This window comes from Myodes glareolus, chromosome 9 (assembly GCF_982192425.1).
Source record: "Myodes glareolus chromosome 9, mMyoGla1.1, whole genome shotgun sequence".
Classification (NCBI taxonomy): Eukaryota; Metazoa; Chordata; class Mammalia; order Rodentia; family Cricetidae; genus Myodes; species Myodes glareolus.
Window position 1 is genome coordinate 16322933 of NC_142034.1, and position 18369 is coordinate 16341301.

Genomic DNA, 18369 nt, shown 5'->3' on the forward strand with positions numbered 1-18369 from the left:
CAGTGGCCTTCATGACATCCATCTCTAGGAAAGGGGTGGGTGGGCATGGTTCTGGGAGCTACGGTGGCATCTGAACGTGGTACCTATGGTCTTATGAAACTGTGTGGGGAAGTGACTGCTCTAGTCTACCCATCCTTCTCTTTGAAGGCCCAGCTGGAGTCCACAGTCACACCCTTACCCCGGAACAGGTGCTGGAGGAAGAGAATCCAACCTGCCCTTCTGCAGAACAGGGTTGCTGCTCTCCATTGAAGCAGAGAGAGAGAGAGAGAGAGAGATTGATTCTTGCTGGGGGTGTGGTGGTGCATGCCTTTATCCCAGAACTAGGGAGACAGAGGCAGACGGATCTCTGTGAGTTCAAGGCCAGTCTGATCTAGAGATCGAGTTCCAGGATAGCTAGAGCTACACAGAGAAACCCTGTCTTATGAGAGAGATTGATTCCTAAAGGGAATTTGAATGGTGATTGTTGACAGCTTTTGGTCAGGGTGCTCCCAGTATCACAGAAAAAGAAAGCACCCTTACCCCTGCCCCCTGCATTAGCCTCTAAGGTCCTCACCTACCAGCTGTGAGAGTAAAGGGGAGCCCTTTAAACATCTGGGAAGCCGAGGGCAGTTCAGCTGTACAAGCCAAATCTCCCTGCCAAGCTCTATTAACACATTCTTGCCGACCCTGCTGCGGATTCAAGCAGGTGCATCTTTACCCTGGGCAACTGCCAGGATGTGGGAAAGATGAGACAACAGCTCCCACAGGAATTCTGGGCGGGACAGGTGGGTGAGGCACACATGCCTGGGGCTCCAGGTCAGGATCCCCGTCACAAAGTGACCCTGACCTCTGGGCCAGGCCAGTTGAGGTGGGCCTTGTTAGCCTCCTGGGTCTGGGCTGCCAGAAGGAACTGGCTTGTTTTGCCATCTGCCAGCACCGGCACTGACCTGAAGCCCTTGCTTTCCTGCTGTTTTGCATACTAGGGCTAATTCTGTCCCCTACCTCTACCAGGGACCAGGCAGTCAGTCAGTAAAGGAGTCTGAACTACTGCTCTAAGTGGGATCTCCCCCTGCTTGGGGCTTCCCTGGTTCAGGGGAGGCCTTGACTTTACTGAAAGACTACCCCATTTCAGGAGCAGGGGCTCCCTGGGCCTTGATTTTTTTTTGTTTGTTGAAAAAAATTATTTGGGCAGGAGGTACCCCCCTTGAGCAGACACCTTCACAGGACAGTGACTTCCTCGGTTTTGACAGAGGAGTCCTACTTGGAGTGTTTCCTGTCTTTCATGGTGTCACCCAGTCTGTCGTGTGAGTCCCTGGACACCTAGAAGTGACAGGGGCGGTGGAAACCTAGCTAGGTCATAATCGTGAGTGTAAGGAACATCTAAGATTGCAGTCGCTTTTTCTGTAACATGGCAATCACAAATCCTGTCCGGCACAAGCCTGATGGCTCACGCCTATCCATCCCAGCTACCCAGGCTGAGGAAGAACTCTGAGTTCAAGGCCAGCCTGGGCAATATATTGCGAACTGTCTGAAAAAAATTGAAGGAAGAGCTTAGCCAGAATACTGGATATTTCCCATTCAGAAAAATGTGGAATGCTTCATGAATTTGTGTGACAGGGTCTCTGGCTGACCTGGAGTTCATCGATTGGGCTAACCTGGCTGGTCTCCAGCCCCAAGCAGCTGCCATCCCTGCCTCCCCTGCACTAGGATTGCAAGCATGCCCCGCCAGGCCGAAGTTTTGTACCTGAGTTCTAGAAATTGAACAAAAGTCTTCATGTTTATGTGGCCAGCACTTGCTACCCACATCTCCCCAGCCAATTGTGTCTGTTTGGTTGGTTTTTTGAGACAAGGTCTCCTGATATAATTCTGGTTGGTCTGGAACTTGCTCCGTTGATCAAAACTGGCCTTGGACTCACAGAGATCCGCCTGCCTCTGACTCCCGAGTGCTGGGATAAAAGGTGTGCACCACCATGCCCGGTTTGATTTTGTACTTTTAAAGTCACATAAAATAATTAAGTTTGTCTACTTTTCTATTTATAAAGATGGGAAGTTTGTATCATCCTATGACTTCTAAAACATGTCAAGTTTGTATAAGCCAAGAAACAGAACAAGAGCCAAAAGTGGCTCCGCAGCACAACAGATAAATCATCTCTGAATGCTCAAGATGCTCTCAAAGTTTTGTGGAGATGAGAACCGCCTCATCTACATGGCTTATTCTTTTTTCAGGGGGAGAGTGTCAGGTTCCCTAGAACTGGAGGTACAGACAGTTATGAATCACTATGTGGATGCTGAGAATTGAACCCGAGTCCTCTGGAAGAGCAGTCAGTGCTCTTAACCATTGAGCCATCTCTCAAGCCCTTCTGTGTGTCTGGGGTTGTGGGGAGTGAGCGGGTAGTCTTAATCCCTTTACTCAAAGCCCAGCAAGGTCAGCAAAAGTGGCCAAGACTCACAAGCAGGTCTTGTAATCTAAAAATCAATTCTGCCCACTGCTTTACCGCTGCCTCCTTCATGGAGCTGGGCAGCAATAAAACTGGAGGGAAGGAGAAGGGCACTAGAGGAAGGGACCAGGGGACGGAATCCCAGGACAGGACGCCATTAGCTGTTTTAAAGAGCTGTGCTGTACAGCTTGTCTCTCTTCCTATTTATCACAAGGTCGGAAACACTCCCTTTTAAACGGGGCCTGGGCCAGCTTCCCCACTGCAGAATGCCGCCCAGAGGCCCTTGGTGGGCACATGCCCCATTGCCCACTTGGGGAATCCAGCCAGGTCCCTCGGGGGCCTGGTTTAAACACAGAATGGTTCCTCCTCCGCTCAGCTTGACTTCCGGCCCTCTCAAAGCAGGTGCTGCCTGGGCTGGGGCCATCTGACCCATGGCTTTGGGTGTTTTTCCAGCAGAATCAGACTTGAGAGAAAAACAAGGTGTGAGAAGCCACCTCTCTTTGGGTGGGAACAGCGGGTAGTTCTCACGGCCAGCCACTGTCTAGCAGGCTGTGCCACCTGTGCGAGGACAGGGCCTCAAAAGCCACCTGGGAAAACTGCAAGGAATGCCCAGATTCCACCCACTCTTTTTAGACCACTTCAGAACTGGGGGATTTTTGGATGTTTCCTGAGCCTTGGAGCTGCCCCTCCCCTTCTGTGACATCCCCCCCCCTCCCCAGTACTGCATTATAATGAAAACATTGACTTTCAAGTGGAGGTAGCTTCCCCAGCCCAGAAGTCTTTTCTTGGAAATGCAGCAGACTGCAAAGAACAAAGATTAACAGGCATTACATTCTGAGTTCAGTTAGAAAGTAGTTTGTTTAAAAACATTTTGACTGATCCTAGTACGACTGTTTTTTAAAAACACCATACCCTGGTGTGGTATCTTACTTCTGTAACCCCATTTCCACCCCACCCCCACCCCCCTCACTTGGAGAGCTGAGACAGGAGGACTGAGGTGTGTGCATCTGAAGACAACCTGGGTGGCAGGTGAAACCCTGTCAAACAGACAAAGCAATACAAAAGTAAAAACATCTTTAAAAAAAAAAAACAAGAAAAACATCATCTTTCCTTGGGTTCACTCAACCCAGCTCTGTTCTCAAGGCTGGACAGAAAGCTAGACACCACTAGGGTCACACTAAGCAAGTGTGGATCTGCGTGTGTAGACTTCTCAGCGCATGCGTGAAGCCTTGTCTACTTTTTCAGTTAATTCTTTCATGGCTACGTTACTGTCCGTTTGTGTGCCTGTCCCTTTTATCTAAAAACAGCTGAAGTCGGGCACAATGGCTCACAGCTATATTCCCAAGACTTGAGAGACAGAGGCAAGAGGATTGCCACAAGTTCAAAGGCGGTTGGACCACGCAGTGAGACCCGTTTCAAAAAAACAAAACAATAACAGAAAAACGAAAGAATTGTTTTAGTAAAGGGGACTTCTAGACATGACTACTTGCTATTTGTAGCTTGTTGGCCTTCTGAACCCCCCTTGGTTTTCTGGGCCCCTCTCTTGGTTCTCTTTTCCCAAACATTTGCCCCTGTGAACAGGGACCTCTGGGTCCTCACCCAGGACTGCACCAGCTTGCCTGCTCCCTCCACGGTGTGGCTGATTCTCACCCCAGTAAAAAGAAAAGATGGTGTCCTTTGTTCATTGAGGTATGCCCACCTTCCTGGTTCAATGTTTGCCTTGAGGGGTGGATTGGCAGCACTTGCTCAATACCTGAGGAAGGGAACTGGTAGGCACCTGCCGTCCCAGCAAGCAGAGACTGCGGCAAGAGGTCAGAGAGTTTGGGTCCAACCTGGGCTACACAGTGAGATCGCTGTCTCAGTGAGAGAAGCAAGACCGGGTGGGGAATGAGTAAACGGAGGGCAGGGATGCCAGCCACCTCAAAGCTCCAGGGGGCAATGGTACAAGGTAACCACACACGGCCATAGGAGAAGATGACAGGAGGGAGCAGTTATAAAGAGCACCCCTCAGGGGAAGTATCCCGGACTTCTCGACTTTTGTGTGTGTGTTTGTGTGTGGACGTGTGTGTGTGTGCATATACACGTGTGTATAAGTACACCTGTACACATGTGTGTGTGCCTATGGAGGCCAGAGAACAACTTTGGATACTGCTATTCCTCGGGTGCTATCCATCTTCATATTTTTTTTCTAACAGGGTCTCTCACTGGCCTGGAACTGACCGAGCCAGCAAAGACGCTGGCTCCCTATCCCCACGTTCCCATGGACCCTCCGATCTCTGCCTCCCCAGAACTAGGATTACAGGAGTAATTCATTCACCCAACTTTTTTTTTAGCACAGGTTCTGAGGACCCTAAGGGAGGTCCTTGTGCTTGCCTTGCACTGACTGACTAAGATATCTTTCTACCCCAGTCTTTTTCAGTACATCTCTGCCCCTGGGGAGTATCCTGGACATTACTTAGCGCATCTAGTTCCAATAGTCCACGGATTATCCCCCAGCATCAAGAATACGCCACTGGTAGATGGGGCGTCTGTCCAGCCCTCCCCCAGCCCTCTACAGCCCTCCCTCTACTCAGAACCTTCTGCTGCATTGTGGGGAGAGCTCCAGGGTCCAAGAAGATACAGGAAGTGAAAGTACGAAGCACACTGAAACGTGCAATACAAATATGAAGGATGATATGATTTGCTTCACTAAATCAGGCCACATTGGGTTGTTTTTTTGCTACAACTTTTCTTAGCGTCTGTGGATGCCCCACTCAATCCCTTTGCATTCAGTTCCTCCCACCTTCACTGAACATCTGTGTGAGGGCTTGCTATACGGTGAGGCAGGTCTTGCGCATGCCAGCCAGTGCCGAGGGGGGAAGACTACAGAGTCATCCCTTAGAAACTGCAAGACCCAGGCAGCCTGTCTCTAAGCCCCAGTGTCCTCAGCTCTCAAATGAGACACATATGCTCTGTTGTCCAGTACAGTTTCTGGCACATGGTGGGTCTTCAGAAACACACCTCCCCTGGAAAGGCCCTTGGGAATCCCCAAATAATACTCTTTAAACTTTAGTGTTTAAAGGCTGTGACTCAATAGAGTTAGTGCAAGACCCATGTACTAACTGGATTAGGGGAGGTTGTACACTTGAAAGACCAGCACTCAGGAGACTGAGACAGGAGGGTCATGAGTTTGAGGCCAGTCTGGGATACAACAATGAGTTCCAGAGTAGCCTGAACAAGAATGTGTGTGTGTGTGTGTGTGTGTGTGTTCTTATGTATATATGTGTATCTACTTATGTCATGTCTATATTTAAACCTGATGTAAAGAATCCTGCAGAGGAGCAAGATGCATTGAATGCAATAACCAACTCTGACCTCTGGAAGAGGACAGAGCAAGCAATGGCAAGGGTGAGTTTCAAATTGCCAGTGAAGGGTGTGCAGAGGTACCCCTAATCCTGCTGAGGTCATCCCTACGACCAGGATGAGAAAAACAAGACTATTCCCACCCATAGAATTGAACCTCAAGCATAGAGGAGGACACTTTAGGACCAAGACAAGATCTGTGACTTTCTGTGGTACATATAGGGAAGCCCAGAGACAGTCCAGTCTGGAAACACAAAAGGCTTCCAAACAAAGACATCCATGGACTCCATGCTATCAGGAGTATTCTTTGTTGCCCTGTTTTACTTTTACTATTTTGCTTTGAAATTATGTGTGCGTGTGTGTGTGTGTGTGTGTGTGTGTGTGTGTGTGTGTGTGCACACATGAATTCAGGGGACTGGAGCATGAGGAGTGGAGGAGGGTATTGGGTCCCCTGGAACTACAGTTACAAGCAATTGTAAGCAGGCCTTTGTGGGTGTTAGGAACCAAACTTGGGCCCTCTGCAAGAGCAGTATTTGCTCTGAGTTTCCGAGCCAGCTCTCCAGCCCCTTCACCTTGTTTTTAGTGAAAGGGACTTCACTGAATCTGAAACGCAGCGATCCAGCTAGAGCAGCCCTAGGGATCCTGAACCTCCAGCCCTGGACTTATAGGAGCATGCCAATAAGCCCTGCCTTATAAAGGCTGCTGGGGACCTGGGCTCAGCTCCTCATGCTTGAAGCAAGCTCTTTATTGACAAAGCCATCTCTCTGACTCTACTAATGGGTATTTCCTTTGTTTTTGTGTTTTGGTTGGTTTTGTTTGTTTATTTTAAGGCATAGTTTCTCTGCGTAACCCTGGCTGTACTAGAACTTGCTCTGTAGACCAGGCTGACCTTGAACTCATAGAAGTGAAAATGGGTGTTTCTTAGAGATGTCATCTTGAACTGAACTTCTGGAGGCTGGGCTCATAGACGCCAGTCACAACATCTCCCCCACAGGCCCTGCAGAGGTCATTGTTTGGCAGCCATTGACCCTGAAGGATTCTGAGGTTTCAGTGGGACATGGGGCAACTTTCCAGAAGAATCAGACAAACCCTAGGTTGAGTCAAAGCTTGGCTTCTAGTAGAAGTGAATTCTGGTTTTTGGTCTCTGTCACCAGAGGTCCTAAAAGAAGGTCCAGACTAGAGAAAAGAACACCAAAACCCCTACAACCTCACATTTGGCTTCAGCTCATCCTCCTGGGCCTAGAGCTCGTCATACTAACATTCTATAAAGATGTATCCCCAGGAGTCCCCAAAGTCCCCTGGGCAACCCAATTCTGAGGTCACTTCAGTTTTGAGATGACAAGAGAAAATGTCAATTACCCCTCTTCCAAGGGATGCAGGGGGAGGAGCGCAGTGGAGGCAGAAGGAGGACCATCCTCCACTGCTCATTTAGCTCCTCCCCTCTAGGAGAGTTGGAAGGAGGAGGGAAAATTGTATCCTTCCTTTCCCTCTGGTGTTGTCTTTCTTAGAGCCTGAATCTCCGGTAAACCCCTGCAGCCTTCCCCAGGCCTGCCTGGAACAGCCCCTAAGGCCCCAGCAGCCTCCTCAGAATGGCGAATCGGGGGTAGTATTGGAAAATGCTTGGAGGGATCTTAAGAGGCTGTACCTTCTGGTCCTCAGGAAGCAGGGGTGTAGCGGCCCCAGCATTCACACTGTGGACCCCAGGGATGTGATTTTTCAGTGTTGGTTGCTGAGAGGACAGCCAGCTAGTGGAGAGATATGCTTGCTTGCGTGTTTTCATACTGGACCAAGGGCATTCAGTAAACATCCTGAGATCCAAAGATAGGAGATTTAGACAAGGATGCTGACACAGCCTAACCTTCTTTGGCTCTGGCTTTGTCCTGTTGTACGCTTTCCCGTATGCCCCCCCCCCTCCAAGCTTCTGGGGCATTTTCACCTGGGAATTGGCAGGGGAAATGAAATGCAGCAAAGGCACCTGGTGTTCAGGGGTGAGTCCCAGCTCAGAAGGATTCAGAAGCTATAGCTGGCTGATCCCACCCAGGCGCTAGGGATAAAGGAGCTTGGGACATGAAACACAGGAACTGCAAGGCTGAGGGATCTGCTGCCTCAGCAGAACCGGCTCTTAAGGCTGTTCTTCCCGAAACTCAGTCATCTCTCCCTCTGAAAAAAAATGGATTTGATGGTTACACCACATGCTCAAGACTTTCGCAGGACCAAATGGAAAACGTCCTTTGCCTCTTGATGAGGGCTTGACAGATACTAAGGAGCAGGGAGGGTGCTGTAGTGAGTGGGTAGCCGACCCTGACTCCCAGGGCTTCCAGAAGACTCAAAACCCCGAAGGGCTTTCGGAACTTTGAGGTGCTCAGAGACCTCAGGGTTATAGCGAAGTACTTGAAGTCCACGTCTGTTTACAAGGGTTGTGTTACAAGAGTTAAGCTCTATGGCAGGTCTAAGGAGCAGGGTCCATTGCCCCAAAGACCTAAGGAGCACCTTTGAGTTTGTGGAAGGACAATGTGCGTGGTCGGTACCCTCTAGTGGTCAGCAGTAGCACTACACACAGCTGCCCTCCACCAGCCTATGTGTTTGATGGGGGAAGAGATTCCCCACTTCCCCAACAGGCATACTCTATCTCTGTCTCTTTTTCTTTATTTTTATTTATTTGTTTGTTTTTTTCATTTCTTTATTAACTGTTATGATTATGATTAATATGGTTTTTTGAAACAGGATTTCTCTATAGCTCTGGCTGTCCTCGAACTTGCTCTGTAGACCAGGCTGGCTTTAACTGACAGAGATCCGCCCGCCTCTGACTCCCAAGTGCTGGGATTAAAGGCGTACACCACCACCTCTCCTTTTTTAAAGGTTAATTTTATTTTTATTGGTGTATATGTGTATGAGTCTGTGCCACATGTGTGTGCTCATGGAGGCCAGAAGAGGGCATCAGATCCCCTAGAGATGAAGTTACACGTTGTTGTGAGCCTCTTGACATGGGTGTTGGGAACCAAACTTAGGTCCTCTGGTACAACAGCAAGCTCTCTTAGCATAGACGTCATCTCTATAAACCCAGCACATGTAGTTTTTGTGGTTGTGGGTCTAGGGAACCATACGTTCAAAAAGAAAAGGACAGAACAAGGCCAGAAAAATGATCCAGGAGGTAAAGACACCTGCAGCCAAGCCTGAGTACCTGAGTTCAATCCCTGGGACTCACAAGATGGAAAGACAGCATCAATTCCCGAGTTATCTTCTGATTCCTACATACACACACTTCAGGGGACACACACACACACACACACACACACACACATACACACACACAAATAAATGCAATTTAAAAAGAAACATTGATGGGGACAATGCCTCTTTGGACGGTCTCTGTTGCCCCTCATCCCAGGGAGCAAACAACAGCAATCCTGCCCCTGGACTCAGGATGCTCTCCAAAGGACACGTTGGGTGGTCTCTGTAGCTGAGAGCTTGCATAACCAATGCTCACAAACCTGACAAAGGTGGCGATGGGAAGATAAGCTTGGGGACATGACCGCAGGAGAGGAGTGGGAACATGGTGAGTGGGAGGAGCCTCTAAATTATCCATCAGTACAAGCTGTCAGTGGCCCCGGCCCATGAATAAATGTATAGGGAAAAGGCAGGGGCCTTGGGATTGGGGAAAACAAGTAGGGTATAAAAAGGGCATGCAAGGGACCAAGTCCCAGATCCCAAACAGCTCAGGGTCCTGTGGACAGATCACTGAATAGCAATGGCTGCAGGTAAGCATCCTTGAATCCCGCCGGGTGTGGTATGGACCACGGGGCCCTGAAGATGGATTTGAGGCTTCTAACGTGAGTGCAACCCAACTTCAGCCCATGTTGGAAACACTCTGGGTCCCTACAGGAACTAGGAGAGATTGGCCATCGCTCTCAGTCTTTTCCCGTTTCTCTCTAGACGCTCGGTCCTCCTGGCTCCTGACCTTCACCCTGCTCTGCCTGCTCTGGCCTCAGGTGGCTGGTGCGTTTCCTGCCATGCCCTTGTCCAGTCTGTTTGCCAATGCTGTGCTCCGAGCCCAGCATCTGCACCAGCTGGCTGCTGACACCTACAAAGAGTTTGTAAGTTCCCCAGAAATGGGTGCCTGCCTGACTGTGGAAGCCCGAAGGGGCAGACTCTTGCCCTCAGACAACGGGAAGTCACCCGGGGAAACTGAGGAAGGGGTCAGGGATCTTAAGCCAATGGTGTCAAGATGAACAGACACGGAGTGGGTCCTCCATAAGGGAGCGATGCCAGGGAGCTCCAGGCTCACCCTCCGTGACTGCTCTTCCTCCAGGAGCGTGCCTACATCCCCGAGGGACAGCGCTATTCCATTCAGAACGCCCAAGCTGCTTTCTGCTTCTCAGAGACCATCCCAGCCCCCACAGGCAAGGAGGAGGCCCAACAGAGATCCGTGAGTAGCTTTGTCTGCACAAATTCTCTCTTCCCGCCAAGTAACCCTAACTGCACCTCAGGCCGGGGACCCCCCCTTCTCTCTGAAGCTGGGGTAACCTTGAAGTCCCAGGCAGCGGTCACTCGGCAATACACTCCACCCAGCCCTTTCTTCTTAGGACATGGAATTGCTTCGCTTCTCGCTGCTGCTCATCCAGTCATGGCTGGGGCCTGTGCAGTTCCTCAGCAGGATCTTCACCAACAGCCTGATGTTCGGAACCTCAGACCGCGTCTACGAGAAACTGAAGGACCTGGAAGAGGGCATACAGGCACTGATGCTGGTGAGGAGGGCCCTGGGGTGGGCCGTACTGTCCTTTGCCTCTGCCCAGAGCATAGCTGGGGGCTCACGGCTCTTCTCCATTTACCAGACCGGCCTTGACCCCTGGGAGGGCCTCTTATTCGTTTCTTTCTTCTTATGAAGCTTCTAGGCCTTTCTCTAGGTCCTGGAGTTGGGGGAGGGCACAGCTCTTGAGACTCCTGTGCCTCTCTTGCCCATCCTCCCCACTGCAGGAGCTCGAAGACGGCAGCCCCCGCATTGGGCAGATCCTCAAGCAAACCTATGACAAGTTTGACACCAACATGCGCAGCGATGACGCTCTGCTCAAAAACTACGGGTTACTCTCCTGTTTCAAGAAGGACCTGCACAAGGCTGAGACCTACCTGCGGGTCATGAAGTGCCGCCGCTTTGTGGAAAGCAGCTGTGCCTTCTAGCGGCTTCTACGTACGCGGCCTCTCTGCAGCGTCTCCGCTGTATTCCCCCCTCCGGTGCCTCCCTTTACCCTGACACCTGCCAAGCCCTATGTGCCGTCCTAATAAAATTAAGATGCATCATATTGCTTGGCTAGATGTATTTCTATTATGGGATGGAGGGGTGTTGTCAAAGAGTCCTAGAAGCCAACCTGCAAGAGTCCTGTGGGCTGCCGGAAGAGCAGCCCCGACTTTCCCTGGACCACACAGAGTCAACACATCACTTCCCCTACTGCATGAGTCTGCTACCAATCCATAGTCAAAACTCCAGCTCTCTGGACAGCAAGCCAGTAAGGTCATAGGTCACCCCCATAAAGTACTCAGAGGTGGTCCTCTCCAAGTAGAATCAGGAAGACCAAAGAGCCCCCTACCCTCGAGATTAGAAATGAAAATGAGACAATGAGGCACCAAAGGAAAACATCTTCAAGAAAGAAAACATGAGTAAAATCGCAGAATTACTGTGGTGTGTCAATTTTAAGGCAGGTTTTCGTCTGTATGGACTACCCTTGGGAAATGGAGGCAGTTCAAAAATGAGTTTGGAAGCCGGGCATGGTGGTACACAGCTGTAGTCCCAGCATTTAAGAGACTGAAGCGGGAGGATTGTGTGAGTTTGAGGCCAGCCTGGTCTACATGGTGAGATATAGGCTAGCTTAATCTATGTAGCAAGACTTTGTCTTAAACAAAGCCAAAACAAGTGCGTTTGGAACAACCAGAACCGGCAGGTCTGAAGACCAAATTAGAGTAAGGGGTGAACAAGAGATTCTAAGACGAAGATTGCCATAGTAATTCCAGTGGGTACCAGGTAGCGGCTGAGGGACGGCTCAGTTGGTGTTTGGTTCGCAAGCATGAGGACCTGAGTTCAGTGTCCAGAATCCACATTAAAAAACAAACAAATAAAAACCCTGAGTGTGGTGGCAGGTGGTTGTTAACTGCAGTCCTGGAAACAGGCAGCTCCCTGCTCACTTGTGAATTCCAGGTCAGTGAGAGCCCTTGTCTTAAAAAGCAAGGTACACAGTGCCTGAGGAGAGACAGCTGAAGTCGTCCTCTTGTCTGTGTAAGCACTCACAAGAACACACGCACACACACACACACACACACACGGGTACAGAGAGAGAGAAACACAGAAGAGATGAAAGCTCGCTGGGTGGGGACAAACAACTGATACGATGGAGCACTTCCTTGTGAGGAAGGGGACCTGTGTAACATGAAGAACCGTGGGCCCAGCTAAACGTGGGCTCAGCGGACCGTGTCATCGTTTACCATGGAGAAAAAGGTCTCCAAAATCCTCTGAGGCAGGGACATCCAGACATATCCAGGCAATTTAATTTTCAAATATTGGAACACATATGGAAAGCATTTTAGGTGACCAAGGCAGGGCCTTTCTGTTTTGGAAGGCAAGTCCACTGTGATTCTGCCACCGTCCAATCACAGCTGTGCTGTCATTGCCAAGATTTTTTTTTTTCTGACTTTGCCACCAATGCCCCTCAGGTAGATGACATTGATCTTGTTAGTGTCAAACTCAAGTGGCAGCTGACTTCAGACTCAGAATGGTGGGGCATTGCTATCCCTTGACTTCTCTGAGCTGAAAGACTCTCGACAAATCATTCCATTAAACTATTCTGACTGAAGCAGGGATGTGTCAGTTAATAGACACAGAGCGACAGTTGCGAAACACGCAAAGATGTTGGAGATGGACGGTGAGGGGGTAGTCAAGGATCACATGGGGATAGAGGGAGATGAGCTCCTGGGCTCTAGTCCATAAGCCGTTCCCCACTAAGAGTAGCATCTGTATCTTCCTCCTGCTCTCCAAATCTTCAATAGAACTGAATAGATCTTCTTTAACCCTCCTCCTCTGATCCCTGGGAACAGCCTGGCAGGGTGACTGCGGCGGTGCACGCCTTTAGTCCCAGCAATTGGAAGGCAGAGGCAGAAGGCCAGCCTGGTCTACAGAGCGAGTTTTAGGACAGCCAGGGCTACACATAGAAACCCTGTCTTTTTTTTTAAGTTATTTCTTTATATTTTATGTACGAGTGCACTGCATGTACACCTGCAGGCCAGAAGAGAGCACCAGATCTCATTACAGATGGTTGTGAGCCGCCATGTGGGTGCTGAGAATTGAACTCAGATCCTTTGGAAGAGCAGCCAGTGCTCTTAACCTCTAAGCCATCTCTCCAGCCCCAGAAACCCTGTCTTGAAAAAATAAAAAATAAAAACAAAACAGGATGAGGGTCTGGGGATGTCTGAGGTCAAGAGTTGCTTGCTGTTCTTCCAGGGGACTTGGGTTCCATTTCCAACATGCATGCTGGGTAGCTCACTGTAACTCCAGCTACAGGAGGTCCAACACCCTCATCTGGAATCTACATTTACCTGGACATATATGGTAGACATACACACACACACTACATACACACAAAAATTTTTAAAAAGCAAATGTTAAACAATAATAACCAGGATAGTACCAAAGTCAAACAACTGTCAACCCATACATTCCACAAGAAATAAATATCTTTTAAAAATATTGCACTCATGATCTGTAGAAAACAATCTGACCTCAGCCCACATCGAGAAGCTGGCCCCTTCGCTTCGAGGCAAACTGAGAAGGGCTGCCCCTGTCCTCTGGAGTAAAAGCCTCCACTAAAACTGTGCCTCAGGCCCACATTTGGCTCATTCATTCTGCTATCACTAAATCAAAGAGTTCTCTCAACTGGCTTTGGTGCTGACAGTTCAGTGTGGGCATGCTTAGACACTTAAAACAGTGAAGTCATAAGTCGTTGGGGTTTTTGATTGTTTTGTTTTGGTTGGTTGGTTGGTTTTTGAAACAGGGTTTCTCTGTGTAGCCCTGGCTGTCCTGGAACTCGCTCTGTAGACCAGGCTGGCCTCAGACTCAGAGGTCCACCTGCTTCTGCCTCTACCTCCCATGTGTTGGGTGTAAAGGTGCAGGCCAGCCTGCCCACCTGAAGATGTAAGGGTTTTTTGTTTGTTTGGTTTTGGTTTTTTGGTTTTTTGAGACAGGGTTTCTCTGTAGCTTTGAAGCCTGTCCTAGAACTAGCTCTTATAGACCAGGCTAGCTCCGAACTCACAGAGATCTGCCTGCCTCTGCCTCCCAGTAAGTTTTATATTGTGTATTTCTTGTCACATTTTTTTAGGGGGAGACAGTCTTGCTAAGTAGCCCAGGCTGGTCTCAAAATCTTTCGTGCTTCATTCATCTTCCCAAGTTCTGGGATCACAGGCAGGTGCTACCATGTCTGGCACAACAAACATTATTTTCTAAATAAGGGCATGCTAGATAGCCCAGGCTGGCCTTGAACTTGTGATCTTCTTTCCTTAAGCACCTTTAAGACACAAAATACCATCCAGGCATGGTGGTAAATGTCTTTAATCCCAGTACTCAGGAGACAGACGTAGGTGGACCTCAGTTCAAGGCCAGCCCTGTCTACAGAAGGAGTTCCAGGACAGTTAGGGCTACACACACACAAAAAAAGAAACAAAAAACCTGTTATACAGTACCACACATAGCTAAAAAAAATTTTAAGCAACTGGGTGGTGGTGGCGCACACCTTTAATCTCAACTCTCACCAGGCAGAGGCAGGTGGATCTCCATGAGTTCGAGGCCAGCCTGGTCTACAAAACGAGTTTCAGGACAACCAAGTTATACGGAGAGACCCTGTTTCGAGAAACTAAAAAAGAAAAAAAAAATTAAGCAATGTTTTTCTAGTGCAAAGTCTTCCTGTGGTGGAGGGTAAGATAGACAAGGCTCGTACTAGGAAGGACCCAACAGGAGTATCTCAGGTACTCCACGATTCCCGCCACCACTCCAGGGACTTTTGTATCTCCCCCCCCCCCGCGCCCCCTTGGAGGTTCTGTCGCAAACATTTTGGTCAGTCAAGTTGTTCCCAGTCAATTTTGGCAACGTCTTGTTTTCCTCGGTACAGCCACATCACAGTCTGTCTGCTTTATGGCAGCTCTGTTGCTGCATCAGCCTTTTGTTGCCAGGCAACTACCGCTTTCCCTGGGCTATCTGGCGCCTACCTCATTTCCCTGTCAAGATTTCCACCCTATATCAGGTGCTTTTCTGGTCCTCGTGACAAAATACCTAACAGGGGTGACTTAACAAAAAAGAGGTTTCGTCTGGGTCACAGACACAGCGTCTATCACAGGGGGTCACAGTCACAGTGTCCATCACAAGGGGCTCACAGTCACGGTGTCCATCACAAGGGGCTCACAGTCACGGTGTCCATCACAAGGGGCTCACAGTCACGGTGTCCATAACAAAGGGCAGTGTGAAAGTTGGGATATCCACGATGTGAGGTGACAGGTTTTTATTATTATTATTATTATTATTTATACAATATTCTGTTTGTGTGTATGTCTGCAGGCCAGAAGAGGGCACCAGACCTCAGACCTCATTACAGATGGTTGTGAGCCACCATGTGGTTGCCGGGAATTGAACTCAGGACGTTTGGAAGAGCAGGCAATGCTCTTAACCACTGAGCCATATCTCCAGCCCGAGGTGACAGTTTTTAAAGATTTATTTTTATTTTATGTCCATTTGTGTTTCCCTTACCTGTGTGAAGGTGCCAGATCCCTTGGAACTCAAGTTACAGTCGTGAGCTGCCATGTGGTGCTGAGAATTGAACCTGGGACCTCTGGAAAAGCAGTCAGTGTTTTTAACTGCCAAGCCATCTCTCCAGCCAGTTTCTCATATCTTGATGGTAGGCTGGACTCAGGGTGGTTTATCTTCAAGGCCTGTCGCTGGTGACCTGTCTATCCCCCATCCTAAAGATCCCATAACCTCCCAAACCAGTGTCACCAGCTGAGCACTAGGCATTCACACATGTGGCCTGTAGGGGAAATTTAGAATCCAAAGCATAACGTATCCCTGAATCACGAGGGTTGGAAAAAGGCAGAGGTCCAGCATCCAGGACTTCCTGCGGCTGAGGTTGAGAGTAGAAATCTCTGGCTTTCTTACCCGTAGGATCGGAGGTGCAGAGGTGGTGACTCTGGAGTTGAAATGACTGGCAACCTTGCCAGGCTGCCATTCTAGGGTGTAGGATAGTGAGTTTGAGGCCAGCCTGGGCTACACAGGAAGACTATTTCTCAAAAACAAAAACAAAAAACACACAAAAAAGCACCCCACATATTTTTAAAACAAGGTAAATATCAGGGTAAGGAGAGTAATTAATGCCTTTTGGACTGTACTGGCAGGTGAATTCTCATTTCCTTAGGTATGAAGCCATTTAGCCTGGTCATAATCTTTCCATATCTTCTGTAACTTGTCCTGCAGGGTTAATACAAGTGCCACAGAAATCACGGACAACCATGTAGACTCACCCTCTCTGCGTGCCCCACCCCATCTGGCTAAGAACTAGCTCAGGACAAGGCAGGATATAATACGACCTTAGCCAAAGAGTCAGGGGACAGTTTTCAGTGGCCGGCTGTTCTAGTCTCATTCTGCTGCTGTGATAAAACTGACCAAAAGTGACTCGGGAGGAAAGGGATTCTCAGCATACAGGTTTCAGTCTGTTATTGAGGGAAGCCGGGGCAGAAACCCATGCAGAGAACCCACGGAGCAATGCTGCCTGCTGGTTTGCTAGTTTCCTTATGCAGCCTAGGATCTCCTGCCCAGAGAATGGCACCATCTGTGGTGGAATGAATCTTTCTACATTAATAAACAATGCCTCCCACAACAATACATGCCCACAGGCCAACCTAACGGGGAAATCCTTCAACTGTGACCCTCTTCTCAGGTCTGTCAAGTTAACAGTTAAATTAATTGGGACACTGGATGTATACAGTCTTTCCAGGGATCCCCTGGCCCCAAGCCTGAGATTTTACCAAGGATTAGAGTTCTAGCAGAATTTTCTTCTGTCCTTTGTCTTGATAGAATCGTGTCAATGTTAACAATTGTCTTTTGGTTCCAAAGTATAGGCTCAGGCACCATGCGTGATAGCACACACCTTTGATGGCAGCACTCAGGAGGCAGACAGGTGGATCTTTGTGTATTCAAGGCCAGGGTGGCCTACATAACAAGTTCCAGGCCAGACAGGGTTACATAGAGAGACCCTGTCTCAGAAACAGAAACAAAAGGCTTAACTATGAAAGAGAGACCCGGCACTAACCTATGAGAAATATAACCGTGGAAAGCCAGGCAGGAGTCAGCAGCATCATTGGAGATCCACGGGAGCCAACCCACAGGGCCATCTGCTAACAGTGGCACCATGTGGCAGTGAGAAGTCACAGCAGGCTAAACCTCTAACTCTGCTTGCTGAACTAGGGAGCCAGTGACATCGTCCCTTTTTGATTCATGTGCCTTAGGGTTCCTGGGTGGCCTTGGCAGATGCAAACTGATGCTGATGAGCAGCTGATCCAAGGCATTAAGTCAGCTGAGGACCCTGGATTAGGATGCTCTGTGTCTTAGACCTGATCCTTTGCTCACCTTGAGAAGATAAAACCGTAGGAGACTCACAGGGTAAGGAGTAAAAGCTACCAAACTCAGTGTGGAAACTGCATTGAGAAGGCCTTTGGGGGAATACTTCCTTGGTCCTGAGTTAGACTTTCTTTGAACAAACCACACCTTTCTGGTCATAGGAAATGTGTTTTCAGTTAAGACATGGGTCCCCAAAGGCCCATGTCTTTGTTTTGGGGTTTTTGGTTTTTGGTTTGCTTTTTTGTTTTGTTTTGGTTTTTTTTTTATTGTTGTTGTTGTTGTTTTGAGACAGGTTTCTCTGTGAGACAGTTCTAACTGTCCTGGAACTCACTCTGTAGACCAGGATGGCCTCGTGGAGATCTGCCTGCCTCTGACTCCCAAGTGCTGGGATTAAAGGCGTGTGCCACCACTGCCCGACTAAGGTCCATGTCTTAAGGGTCCCAAGACCATGGACTATTGGGAGGCAATGAAACAAGATGGTATCTCATGAAAGGTCCTGAGGGGGTCCTAGAACCCTGGCCCTTAGTGGTTTCTTTTTGCTCTTCCTGCTTCCACCATGATGCATTGCCTCAAAACAGGACTAAAGGTCAAAAACTTCGAAACACTATCATGGGAATCTATCTTTCTTGCAGGCTGAAATACCTGACATTTGCCATGGGGATAAAAAGTGAGCACACCTCTCAGAGATTATAAACTTGTAGAGGGCAGGGACAGTGCTGTTTACCACCATGCCTCTGTTGCTTTGAAACTAATGGGTTATCTTTATAGCAAATCTCCAAACCCAGATTCATGGTTGTCAAGGAAGAAGGGGAGACAACTTTGGTGTCTGGTGCTGTACCGTTTCGAGCTAATATCCACAAGGTGGAAACTGGGTATGCTTTGGTTTTGAGATCAAGACAAACAGATTGCATTGCTTGCCCCAGACTGGCTCTTTATGTTAGTAAGCAGAAGCGATCCTCAAAGTTCTGAACT

General features: G+C 48.9%; 1 protein-coding gene across 1 annotated transcript; it reads left to right on the plus strand.

Annotated features, from left to right (window-relative positions):
• Positions 1 to 3982: 3982 nt before the first annotated feature.
• LOC125407843 (somatotropin) lies at positions 3983 to 11056 on the plus strand. The gene is made up of 5 exons (XM_048445677.2): positions 3983 to 4106; positions 9693 to 9853; positions 10069 to 10185; positions 10343 to 10504; positions 10734 to 11056. Exons 2-5 carry the CDS (start codon positions 9770 to 9772, stop codon positions 10932 to 10934), a joined length of 564 nt encoding a protein of 187 aa, XP_048301634.1. The 5' UTR covers positions 3983 to 4106; positions 9693 to 9769; the 3' UTR covers positions 10935 to 11056.
• Positions 11057 to 18369: the final 7313 nt, after the last annotated feature.